Raw genomic sequence first — 14,140 nt, forward strand, 5'->3', positions numbered from 1 at the left:
GACTGCAGATACCGCAGCCTACTATCAAAGTCACGCACATAGACTGGTCGAGTCATGGATAGACATTATTCGAGTCAATGGAATATACGACATGGTTCTAGTAGTTTATATACAATGATCAAGTCATGGAAACCGTATATAGCCTACTAGCTGTATTTTTACAGGCTACTGTCCGAGTCATGCAACCGGTTGGTTTAGTTGGCTGGGTTTCGGTAAAAAAATCATAGAGAGAGAGAGAGAGAGAGAGAGAGAGAGAGAGAGAGAGAGAGAGAGAGAGAGAGAGAGAGAGAGATAGTCTAGTTCCTGGGAAAAAACAGCTGGGATTAAGGTTTTTAGTTCAATTTTGTTATCAAATTATCAGTGGCGTTTTCAGTGTCATTCCTATTACAGTGTGCTTCAGACTTCAGTGTTAGTCTACTTAGTGCTAAACTTCAACGCTACGTTCACCTTATCCCGCTGTAACTCTAAAGGTGGTAGTTTTACTACTTTGTCGACTTCTACTAGTGAAAACGATACATTAGGTTTTCAATGTATGTTTTACTTCACAACTTCAAAATGTTCGGAATTATAGCTTGATCAACACAGGCGTACCAAACATGAATATCTTTCAACTTGCATGTAAGGACGGCATTAATCTCAATGGATAATAGCCTACCAAACATCGGCACTTCTGCTTCCTACGATTCTTATTATTAATGTTGACTTTTACGTTTTATCCCATGTGGAAAGTAACCACTTCAAAGAGTATTATCCAACAACTGTAATGCACTTGTGTTACTCACATTCTCTGCAATTGTCTTGCATAAATGCCATCATCACTCGTGACGAAATGATAACATGTCTTGCTGGCTGCGAATCACCCATCATTTCCCGCTCAGACGCTCTTCTTCTTTCCCTCCGTTACCCCTATCCACTGACTTCCATCAAAGGCATCCTCTTCCACCAAACATCTTCCTAGACTCTCCATATCACCCTTCACCTCATCTCACCATCTAATTCTCTGCCTTCCTCACGATATTCCCAACATGAATAAAAGCAGAAGAAACAAAAGCAACAGTTGGAGGGTGAATACACTTTTGAGTCTTTCGACAGCCAAACGTACATAGACACTAGCCTCGGTTTACCTCCCTATTCTAGACTCAAATATCACTATTGCTTTATGAAGTTTCCCCTTACAATAAAAAGTTGTTCCGTAGTGCCTACTAGCAGCTTCATTATACAAAGGAGTATATTTCAGCACACACGATGGCGATTGACCGATAGGATTAATCGATCTGAAGCTTTTATACAAATATGTAAGTAGCTGGGGAACATGTTTAAAGCTATTAAAAGGTCACTCATGAGTGGCAGAGCCAAGGGACAGGGCCATAATACCCTAGACTTCTAGAGACTGATCATAAATACATATGAACAACGCCCAAAACCCTCTCTGTCAAACTGGTGACAGCAGATAGACCTATAGGGTCCCCAAAACCCCTATCACTCACTCTCAAGTTCAGTGAGGTTGCAAACACTATTAGAGACCATTGAACTTGAATGGGGATAGAAGGATAGAACTCCTGTCCAACAGATTACGAGACATGAACGTTTCCAGTAGGCTACCACAACCCCAAACCGTTTAAAGTCCTTATCTTTTACCTAGGGCGAGATTTTTTTTACGGTCACAAAAATATCAACTCTATAAATTTCTCCAAAAAGATGATCATCAAATAAGTACTGTACCTATGTTTCTTAAAATTCATTTGTATTCTGCTGTCGCACAAACACACACATAGTTTAAAACATAACCCCTTCGCGAATTAATTTCGGAAGACAATAGAGATAAACACTGCCTAAGACTATTTGCTTTGCGGTTATACGCTCTATAAGTGAGAGTGCAGACAAGATTTCTCTCGTACCGTATAGGAATAAAAGAGGCGAATTTAGTGCATAGGCCTGTGAATGTTGGTTTACTGTTGAAAGATGTGTTAAACCCAGTACCAAGTTTTTGAATGTTGAAACCAACGTTCAAAGGCCTATGAACTAAATTCTTCTCTTTTATTCCTATACAATATAAGAGAAATCTTAGCTGCACTCTCACTTATAGAGCGTATAACCTTTGTTCTAATTACCTAAACATTCATAAGAAACTGATGTATATTAAAAAATTACTTTACATCAATGGATTCCCGTATAATTTTACTGATACTTATATAGGGAAAAAACTAAGCAAACTCACGCTACCACTATGTGAAAAGAAATCAATTGCTCCTCGGAAAAATATTTTCTTTTCTATTCCATATCTGGGGTCCCACAGTTTTAAAATAAGAAATCATTACAGTAGAATTGTGTGTGAATTTTATCCTCAGGTTTCATTGAAGATCGTGTTTTCCCCCTCAAATGTTATGAGCAAATTTTTCAAATTTAAAGACCAGGTCTCAGATGATCTTTGTTCGGGTGTCATATACAAATATAAGTGTGAACGCTGCAATGCATCATATATTGGAAAAAGTGAAAGACATTACCGTGCAAGATTGCCTGAGCACTTCGGTCGTTCACTTAGAACGGGTAATTATATGGCAAAACCACCCAATGTTCAAGGAGAATTTTTCCATCTTAGCCACTTCGCAGGGTAACCTCGACCTAGTGATAATGGAGGCAATATTCCAACGCAAACCCAAACCAAACCCGGGCCGGGCAACGTATGAACTAAATTGTATTTAATTTTAATTTATGTGAGTTTTATAGCGCTGGCGCTTTGATCTTTTATTGTGTATTCAGATTGATTTGATAGTTGTATGTTATTTTCTTATTTTATTTCATAAAGTGTTCTTATGTTCATTTTAAATATTTATCATACTATGTATTAACTTATACAGTGTATTCTATTTTAGGCTCTGATGATGGAAATAGATTTTTCGAAAGCTCATCAATAAACATGTATATTATAACCCTGGTACTATTATTCATATTGAAACTCCGCTTTCCAAGGAATAATTCAATAGTCAATATATATATATATATATATATATATATATATATATATATATATATATATATATATATATATATATATATATAACGGATTTTGAGCGAAGCGAAAAATCTATTTTTGGGTGAGATGGCCATGTCGTCCTGATGGAAGTTCCTATAGGGTAGCTTCCTAGGGTATATTACAACTACGGCGACATTCCCAGAGAATTTACCTTAAGGTACCAGAATTCTAACTCCTGGAGCGAGTATCCCTCGTGAAAGGGATATCGCGACATATCAGAGGACGTATTCTAGACACGTCACATGGCAATCTACATCCTGGACAGAGATTTCGTCTCGTAGGAGGTGATTGGCGAGATACGAATTCGGGAAAGAAAAAGGGGAGCCGCTCCCAAGGCTTCCCTATCCCCCGATTCGTATGCGTGCCTGGCGCCAATCCTGGCGCCATCTGTATTCCTTGTAGCGTACACGAGGTGCTACAGATACTGTATGTAGGGAGGGGTCCTACAGCCCTTTCTTAGAAAGGCAAGGGCGGGTCCATCAGGACGACATGGCCATCTCACCCAAAAATAGATTTTTCGCTTCGCTCAAAATCCGTTTTTTGGGCTCAAGCCATGTCGTCCTGATGGAAGTGTACCAGAGCATTACTGTATCTGTGGATTCTCAGAACGTGCCGTACTCCCCGAAGGTAATTTTTTCCCGGTCGACTAGACCTAGAGACCTAAGATGTTACCGTTATACATCTTTTCAACTAACTATAAACTATGTTAGAGCTTCCTGCCCCCTACAGGGAAGAGTCCTACTAGACTCTGGAAAAGTCTCGAAGAGTGCATATATCTATGTATGAATACCAGGCAAGCTAATATAGTGGTCTCGCCCTATATTAAGTAAAGCATAGTTTGTACAGAACCACTGCGTCAATATGAAATATCGACCAGTTCTCCGCACAATACTTGTATTGGACAAAGGTTTTATATCCGCATAGGAGGAAAACCAATGCAACATAGCTTGCATAAAGGAACAATTCTATTAGAATTATCCCAGATAAGGTACATAGAATGAATGCTCAATTATACCAATAAATTGACACAGGTGAAGGAGACGCAAGGTTCTCAAGAACCAGATTATTGACAGGCAATAAATAGACAGGTTAACCACAATTATATATATATATACATAAGAAGAGGATAACCCAAAACTTTAAGCATAAGTATGATAGTAAACAGAGCTTGTTTGTCTGAAAGAAAAAACATTAGATGCCACTTTTAAGATACCGAGGTATCAAAGTCATAAAAGCCTGTATTACAAATCAATGACATTAGCGTTAGAAACGCTCGGCACACATGTCTGCCTTTATGCTAGGTTCACCTTCGGAAATGGAACAGTCTGGATGGCCAACACAGTGCCCTCACTTAGTTTGTAGCACAGTATGTAACTACACACTCACCCTGGAATTAATCGTCCCAATTAAGACCACTGTTCCTCGCAGAGTTAAACAGTAGGGTTAACACCGCGACCCACTGCTACCACAGATCTCTTTTAGTTCCTCTACTTGCTTCGCATAGTGGCGAAAGAACACTCTGGAAGACTTCCAGCCAGTGTATGAACGGAGATGTTCAAAATCCATACAATTAAAGAAATTTAAGAATGAGGCAACTTTCCTCGGATCGTGACCTGCGGGTGTATTGTCAGGATCCGCTCTGCGAATAAAATATGTGATTTTCGCTCTGAGTTGATTCAGAGATAAATTTGAGCCTGATGTTTCTCCCCTGAATAGTTGACCACCCTTGAAGTCTGAAGTTCTATGAAGATAGACCTTTAGGCATTCTACTGGACATAGAGATGCATCTTCTTTCAGAGGGCAGATTCTCCAGGGACCCCACCTGTTGGTGGGTAACTCATTCTTGGCGAGAAACGTAGGATCCGGAAACAGGTTCAGTTCTCCCCCATCCAGGAACTGAACACGACCTGCCTCTCTCGAGAGGCTACAATCTCACTAACCCTGGCCCCGGACGTGAGTGCAAAATAGGAAAATAACTTTTTGTGTCAAATCCTTTAACGCACACTCTTCATTGCTCAACAGAGAAGCGAAATGAAGAACTTGTCTAAAGACCATGAAATGGGCTTTGGAGGTGCTGAAGGTCTGAGCCTAGCATAGGCTTTCAGGACTTTATTAAAGATCTCGTTACCTAGGTCGACCTGGAAGGCATATAGAATGGATCTTGTCAAAGCAGACTTACACGCTGAAATCGTGTTCGCTGCCAACCCTTGACCATGGAGGTGGAGAAGAAAGATAAGCAGAAGTCTGTCAAGATCTCCTGCGGAATCTTCGCCTTGACAAAAGGCCACCCATTTTCTCCAAGATGACTCATATTGCCTTCTAGTAGATTTGCACTTATATTCCTCAAGGAAGTCTATACTGGCTTTCGAAATCCCGAAACGCTTTCTCACCGCTAGGGAGAGAAAATCATGAGCTGCAGGGTCCGGGTTTTCTGTAATGAAGCGCAGACAGTTGACTTCTGGACTCGCTGGGTCAGAACTGGATCTGGTAGTGGTACAAACTTCAGCTACAGTTTCAATGCCAGGAGGAACCACACGCTGTTCGGCCACTTGTGGGCCACTATTGCCGCTACCCTTTGAAGGATCTCAGTTTGTTGAGGACCCTCAACAGAAGGTTGTGAGGAGGGAACAGATAAATCTTGGACCATCTGTTCCAGTCGAGGGACATCGCGTCCACTGCTTCCGCTAAGGGGTCCTCGTACGGGGCACGTACAGGGGCAACTTCTTGTTGTCTTTCGTCGCAAAGAGGTCTATCAGCAGTTCTGGGACTGATTCAGAATGAAGGAGAATGATCCTGCGTCTAAGGACCATTCCGACTCTATCGGTGTGAACCTGGATAGAGCGTCCGCTGTCACATTGCGGACTCCTTGAAGGTGAACTGCCGACAGGTACCACTTCTTCTTTTCCGCCAATCGGAAGACAGCCAACATCACCTGGTTGAGAGGTGGTGACCTCGATCCTTGTCGATTCAAGTATCTCACAACTACCTCGCTGTCTATCACCACCTTATGTGGATCGAGTGACGCGGGGAGACTTTCTTTAAGGTAAGGAGCACTGCCCTAGCTTCTAGAAAGTTTTATGTGAAAGGTCTTGAATAGCCTGGACCAAGTCCCCTGGACTTTTTTCCAATGAGAGTGACCTCCCCATCCCTCCTTCGAGGCGTCTGAGTGAATCGTCACCGACGGGGGAGGTGGCTGAAGAAGAACCGACTTCTTTAGATGTCTGGCTTGGGACCAAGGCCTGAGAAGAGTACTTAGCCGAAGCGGCTGGTCTTCTCAGATCTCTTCACGCGTTTGATGCATAACTTCTCCAAACTCCGATTGCATCCTTTAGCTGTGCTCTTAGCACTGGGTCTGTCACCGAAGCAAACTGGAGAGAGCGCAGTACTCTCTCCTGCTCGTGTCTTGATATCCTTTCGGAATCTTGAAGTCTCTTGACAGAACCCGCTATCTCCTTCCTTTTCTTCGCCGGGGTGGAGAAACGGTGTGACAAAAGGTCCCAGTGGATTCCCAGCCACTGGAACTTTTGAGATGGAGAAAGTCGAGACTTTTTCTGTTGATCTTGAAGCCTAGGTACTCTAGGAACTGGATCACTTGACTGGAAGCTTGCAAGCATTCTGTCTCGGATGCTGCCCACACCAACCAGTCGTCCAGGTAGGCTACTACCTGAATTCCCTTTAGGCGTAATTGTTTGAGAGCTACGCTCGCAAGCTTCGTAAAAATCCTTGGGGCTATGTTTAGCCCGAATGGCATGGCTCCGAAGGCGTATAGTCTTCGTTGTAGCCTGAACCTAGGTAGGGGGAGAGTCGATGGCTAATTGGAATGTGCCAATAGGCGTCTAACAAGTCTATAGAGACGGAATATGCCCTCTTGGGCAGTAAAGTCCTTATGTGTTGCAGTGTTAGCATTTTGAATTTGCAATTCACTATGAACTTGTTGAGTGGCGACAAGTCCAGAATGACTCTGAGCTTTTCCGAGTCTTTCTTGGGAACACAAAACAGCCTCCCTTAGAAATTGATGGGCTTCACCCTTCGGATCACCTTTTTTCTCCAACAGTTCTTGAACGTACTCCTCCATAACGGGGGTGGAGTGTTGGAAAAACCGAAGGCACGGGGGTGGAGTGCTGTACCAGCTCCCGCCCAGTCCATTCTTGAGTAGGCTGTGGGCCCAGGGATCGAAGGTCCACCGATCCCGAAATTTCAGAAGTCTCCCTCCTACCGGTATCACCTCACTTGGACTGCCGTCCTGAGGTCTTGCCTTCCTAACCACGACCACCCCTGAATCCCCTTCCCCTTGAGGGGCGTCTAGACGAGCCTCTGGCTGCTCCTCTAGGCTTTGCTCGAAAGGAAGTAGACTGCCCTTCGAACGCTGGGGTGAATGCCGTGGACTGTGTCGACACGGCCTGGGGTACCCACTGAAAGGTGGTCGGGGTTTGTGCCACGATCTGGGGCACTGGGGGCAATGGCAATTGCAGTTGCTGTTGCTGTCTAAGAGGCTTGGCTGGCCGAGACGGTAGCCTAGTCCTCATAGTCTTCCTCTTTGGTTGAGGACCCTCATCCGGGGAAGACTTTCTTTTGATAGCCAGGCCCCACTTCTGGAGAAGGTTTCTATTCTCCAAGGCGGCCTTATCAACAACTTCTTTGACCAAGTCGGTAAGGAAAAGGTCTTTTCCCCAAATGTTGGAGGAGATTAGTTTCTTTGGCTCGTGCCTCACCGTAGCCGAGGTAAACACGAACTCCCTACAAGCTCTCCTTGCCTTGACGAAGCCATAAAGGTCCTTCGTCACTGTGGCCAGATGAGGCTTGGCCACTACCATGAACATTTCATGGACCTTGGGGTCACTTGCCATCGTCTCGAGAGTAGTCTGAAGAGACATTGAGGCAGACAGTCTTTCTTTTTTATCGAACTCACTTCGCAAAAGAAAGTCAGACAGCTTAGGGAGGTCCTTGTCGAACTGACGTCCGGCAATATCAGCCTCCAACTTTCCCACTGAGAACGTAAGATGGACGTCCTTCCAGTCTTTGTGGTCCATAGGCAGGGCCAGCGACAAGGGTTTACACTCCTCTAGGGAGGGGCAAGACTTGCTGGCCTCGATTGCTTTTAGTACAGCCAGAAACCCTTTCTGTAAAAAGGGGAAGGCTCTAGTAGGCGAGGACACAAAGGAAGGGAGCTTCCTATTCAATGCGGCTACCTTTGAGTTAGAGAAGCCCCTCTCTTTCATCGAGGATGAAAGTAGAGCTTGAGCCTTAGCATGGTCCATCACTATGACCTCCTTCGGCTTTGTCTCCTCCTTTGAAGCTGGTTCCTTCCTCAGCCGGACATAACAGTCCAGATATGATGCCTTGCTAGGCCAGAATTCCACCCTCCAGGGGAACTGAGCCCAGCTTATCCGAGATGTCGATCTTTCCAGTCGTCATCGGCATGTGCTCAGCATACCTCCATGGGTTAGCATCTGAGCACAAGGGAAGGTCTTTCACATTGAGCTTTTTCTGGGGCCCATGTGATTCTGCAAGGCACTGCATTCGCAGTTCCATTGCAGCCGCCTTCTCCTGATTCTCCTTCTGCATTTGTTGGATCATTCCAACAATAGAAGAGAGGGCCTGTCCCAGCTCTACTGGGAGACCGGCCGATATAGAGGGGCTTGAACTTCATCCTGGGCTTCTGCCAGGAGGTCTTCCTCCTGACACCCGTCCACATCAGATATCCTGTCATCTAGCTGGATGTCTTGCATCGCGACCGCGACTTCAGCATCCACCTGGATCTGAACTTAGGGGATCTCCTCTTGAGGCTGGGGAATCACTGCATCAGCTGATGCCTTAGGGAAAGGATACGCCCTCATCTTCTCACTTGGAAGATAAGGGCCAGAAGTGTTCTTTTGGAAGCCCCTTACCCAGGAACGAAGCTTCTTCCTAGCTATTTAAATGTCTCAGTAATCAGGTTAGTGCACACAGTACATACCTGAGGGTCCCAATACCGGAGATCATCCTTGGAGACAGCGTATGCTGCGTGTCTCCTACAAAACTCATGTCCGCAGAGGTTCTTGCTGCTGACATTGCAGAAAGCACTTCCCCACTTCGGAGTGTCCTTCTGTAAAGAGAAGAAATTTCCATGAGTATCAAGTGAACTATGTATCACTGGATATGCATAGTATAGCATAACAATTCAGAAAGGAAAGACACACACTTGTGTTTCCCTCACAACCCATTGTTGCAGCCTTCCAGATAATAAAATCAAAATGGTTTATCTCTTCTAGAGTAACCAATGCAAGGTTTCCAGAGGAAACAGGTGGAGCTCACACCTAAGCAATGATTTTAAAATCCTGGATAATAGACAGGGAAGAACTCAGCTTCCTATCTGTAGGGCAACAGCAAAGGGATGTGCAAGAAAAAACAATAGTGTTAGAAGACACAGTGCTGTACCAAAACCCTTACCATAGTTTTCTTCTTACTGTATATGTTATACTGAAGAATACTAGTACAGTATAGGGGGATGTGTGCCGGCCTGCCTTTGCCGGCCGGCACACACCACAACTAGCTTTAAAGTATACTACTTAACAGCTATAGGGCGGCAGCACTCTGGTTCAAATGCCTGTGCCGGTCGGCAGCAACTGCCGGCCGGTAACAGCCAGTGTTGGCCGGCAATGGCTGCCGCCCAGCAACTACACAAGGTAGTACCCAGCTGCCGGCCACACTCTTGGTGACCGGCAGACAAGGGCTGACATAAGCCGGCCGGCAAAGGTACAAGACCGATGCCAGCTGGCAGCAAAAGAACCAGAGGACTACACCTGCCCGGCTGCCGGCCTATGAGGCCAGCAGCCGGGACAAGTACAGCACTAGAAGAAAAAGAAAAATAGAATGGATGCCGGGATAAGAGTGTACACAACCTCCAAGCCCGGCAACCGAAAGAGTGCATATAAGGAAGGGGAGAAACTAATTCAGGCTTCCTTGACCAATGCCGTCCGGCTCTGCCGGCAGGCATGGATGAGGGACCAAGAGAGGTCCGGGCAGCACTCGAAAACATAAGACCCTTGCCGGCCAGCAGCTCTGCCGGCCGGCAAGGGGCTGAGTCAATTCCACATCCTAACCTATACTAGGTCCAGATGTAGAATGACGTACAGTACAGTAATGGCTCGGCCATTACGAAGAAAGAGGGGGAAGGGACAAGAGGGTCCTGCCAACCTTGCTTTAGTGACAGACCACCCGCAGCCAAGAAACTTATCTTAGCCTAAGGGAGATCTAAGGGGAAAGGCCAGCAATACTTGCCAGCTTCCAGAGCACCAAAGCAAGGAAGGCGTTGCTACTCCCAAGGGAAGAACTTATCCTCCCCCGAGAACAGCAACAAGGACTAGTCTGGTAGATCACAAAAGAAGGAATCATATCCACAGAAACCTTCGGTAGTGACCTAAGGGAGCTAAGCTCCCTTTGAATGTGTTAGGTCAGCGAGGGGGACTCAGCCCCAAGCCAGACAACACAGACTCAGACTAAAAACTCTGTTGTTCTGTCCTTCTTGAACCATAACTACAGGAACAGGAAGGTACAGTAACACCCTAGTATAGTTTTATCGAAAATAAATTCGGAAAAAACCACTTAGGGATAAGCCCAAGGCTTAAACAGAGGGAAAGGGATTGCATACCTTCTCCGAAGAAAAGAAAGCAACCGGGGAGTATGATAAAGTATACTAAGGCTCCATAAGCAACTAGCCTAGGCACCAAGAGAATCGATTACCTAATTCACCGAAACTCACTCGTATACTATCTTGGAAATATTCCACACAGTCTAAAATGTATAAAATATAGCCTAAAGCTTCAATAAAATTTTAATTACACTCGGAAAAACCATAATCATGCATGAAGTACTAGGACCAAACGACTAGGCTACATGGCCTAGCGTAGGCCAGAATGGCGAATACTTCGCCAAATAATACTAAGCACGAAAGGAAATCCTAGGTAATGCTAAATAGCTAAAATTTATTAAAGCAAAACAACCAGGAATGTCGCTCTGACTAACTAATTTATACCTAGCGAGCGACAGCGTCCAAGACGCCTCTGGTAGGCTACGGCTCTTGTATCAAAGATTAATCCTATTAATCACTCAAAATTTTACCAAGAGCCTACATTTATACATAAAAGACACTATACTCAACTTATCAGAGGCCGACGAAGACGGAGAAGCCATGAAAAGTCGAATAAATCCAAGATTTGCGAGAAAAACAGGAAAAAACACCGAGTTGTTAAGCTACGCAAAAAGGAATACAGATGGCGCCAGGATTGGCGCCAGGCACGCATACGAATCGGGGGATAGGGAAGCCTTGGGAGCGGCTCCCCTTTTTCTTTCCCGAATTCGTATCTCGCCAATCACCTCCTACGAGACGAAATCTCTGTCCAGGATGTAGATTGCCATGTGACGTGTCTAGAATACGTCCTCTGATATGTCGCGATATCCCTTTCACGAGGGATACTCGCTCCAGGAGTTAGAATTCTGGTACCTTAAGGTAAATTCTCTGGGAATATCGCCGTAGTTGTAATATACCCTAGGAAGCTACCCTATAAGAACTTCCATCAGGACGACATGGCTTGAGCCCAAAAATATATATATATATATATATATATTCATTCATCCCCTACGCCTATTGACGCAAAAGACCTCGATTAGATCTCGCCAGTCATGTCTATCATGAGCTTTAAATTCAATACTTCTCTATTCATCATCTACTACTTCACGCTTCATAGTCCTCAGCCTTGTAGGTCTGGGTCTTCCAAATCTTCTGGTGCCGTGTAGAGCCCAGTGGAAAGTTTGGCGAACTAATCTTTCTCGAGGAGTGCGAAGAACATGCCCAAACCATCTCCATCTACCCCTCACTATGATGTCATCCACATACGACACTCGAGTAATCTCTCTTATAGTTTCATTTCTAATCCTGTCCTGCCATTTAACTCCCAATATTCTTCTGAGGACTTTGTTCTCAAATCTACAAAACCTGTTAGATATTGTTTCATCATCATAACATGACTCATACCCACACAGTAACACCGATCTCACTAAATTAGTAAATAGCCAGATTTTTCTATGAAATTTCAGATTTGATTTCTAAATTTTACTTAACCCAGCCATTGTCTGATTTTTTTTTTTTATTTTTCATTAAACTCAAATTCTAAAGATCCTATATTAGAGGTCATGATTGCTAAACATTTAAATGATTCAACCTCATTAATCCTCTCTCCTTCCCATATTTCATCTTCCATTGCATATTCCGATCTCATCACCTCTGTCTTTTGTTAATTTATCTTGAACTCTACCTCATGTGATATTTCATGCAGTCTGATAAGCAAGCTTTGCAAGGCCTGTGGTGTCCTACACACACACACACACGCGCGCGCGCGTGCGCATGTGTGTATATATATATACTACCAATTGTGTCACGTGGTGGCCCGGGATATTAGGTAAAACTCGCTGGTAAGAGACTGATGTCTCGCCAGGTAAATCCTCGGACAGCTGGTAGCAGTCAGGTTCCAATATCTTTTATGGGCTCTCGTGACATGGTTGGTTTCGACCTGGCCTTTCATTAGAAGGGGCTAGCGTTCGATCCCAGGTATGAGGTAGAAATTTATTTCTATTTGAACACGATGTTGTGTTGATATTAATCCATATTGACTCATTAGGGGTAATTTGTATGAATTACTACCAATTGTGTCACGTGGTGGCCCGGGATATTAGGTAAAACTCGCTGGTAAGAGACTGATGTCTCGCCAGGTAAATCCTCGGACAGCTGGTAGCGGTCAGGTTCCAATATCTTTTATGGGCTCTCGTGACATGGTTGGTTTCGACCTGGCCTTTCATTAGAAGGGGCTAGCGTTCGATCCCAGGTATGAGGTAGATTTTTTTTTTCTATTTGAACACGATGTTGTGTTGATATTAATCCATATATATATATATATATATATATATATATATATATATATATATATATTGTGGATGTGTGTGTGTGTGTGTGTCATCATGAGCCGCAACTAGTCTACTGCATAACAAAGGCTTCAGACATGTCCTTCCACACCCGTCATTTTATAGTCTTTTTATGCCAGTCTATACCCGCAAATTTTCATATCTCGTCAATCCATCGTCTTCTCTTCCTTCCTCTAATCTCTCTCTCTCTCTCTCTCTCTCTCTCTCTCTCTCTCTCTCTCTCTCTCTCTCTCTGTACATATATATATATATATATATATATATATATATATATATATATATATATATATATATATATATATATATAGTCTACTTAGCAATTTTGCACTTCTTGGATTATAAAACCCCTTCCTAATGCTTAGTCTTGCATACTTATTAAATCTTAAATCCTGCTGGTAAAAGTAGGCTACTTTTCCTTTCTCGCCCAAGACTGCTAAATCTCTCTTTTTTTCATAATAGACCTGTTACTATATCTCTCATATATATTTATGTCCCATACTTTAATCCCTTAATTATTATATACTACTGTATATTTCATTGTGTTTTTTTTTTTTTTTTTTACTGAAATTGTAATGACACGTTTCACTTTTGTGAAACTCAACTTTCTGTTACTTGACATTCTTCAACATAAACCTCAAAAACATTGCATTTCCCATGATTATTTTTTTTCATACTTCCTCAAGGAAAATCTCATGTAACCCCTTTCCTTGTTTACTTACTAATTACGTTTACGTCCCACAAGACTCATGGTAATCTAAATGGCCCTTATCCTCATGGTCAACTCTTCACCCTTACTTAAGCATAGCACTCTGTTATAATTTCACCATTATGCCACATTCAATCACGTGATACGCCTATCCCACCCATCCCCCCCCCTAAAAAAAGAAGAAACTCGTGCATTTTAATTTTCCACCTTAATTACCCTCAAGAGTCATTATCACATTATTCAAAAACACTTCCACTCTTCCAAATGATTCATAATTCGCACATACTGCAGTGGGGTAGATCCGCCTACTTTATATATATATATATATATATATATATATATATATATATATATATATATATATATATATATATATATATATATATATATATCCTTAACGTGATGTATCGTCATGATCAGCACAGCTGAACTAGTCAGAGACA

The 14,140-nt window shown here is 43.3% G+C and overlaps 1 protein-coding gene across 2 annotated transcripts in view; it reads left to right on the forward strand.

The window, feature by feature from the left end:
* Positions 1-372: 372 nt before the first annotated feature.
* Agxt (Alanine-glyoxylate aminotransferase) overlaps positions 373-14,140 on the forward strand; it is a 45,621-nt gene continuing 31,853 nt past the window's right edge. The window contains exon 1 of one of the 2 annotated variants that reach the window (XM_068392300.1): positions 373-470. Coding sequence is in view for 1 of the 2 variants with exons in the window: in XM_068392299.1 (XP_068248400.1) it covers positions 597-618 (22 nt within the window). In the remaining variant the exon portion in view is untranslated. Of the gene's footprint in view, positions 471-581; positions 619-14,140 lie in introns of those variants that run through there. The other variant, XM_068392299.1, reaches the window with a different exon arrangement.

The sequence above is a fragment of the Palaemon carinicauda genome, chromosome 18, assembly GCF_036898095.1.
Source record: "Palaemon carinicauda isolate YSFRI2023 chromosome 18, ASM3689809v2, whole genome shotgun sequence".
NCBI classification, from domain to species: Eukaryota; Metazoa; Arthropoda; class Malacostraca; order Decapoda; family Palaemonidae; genus Palaemon; species Palaemon carinicauda.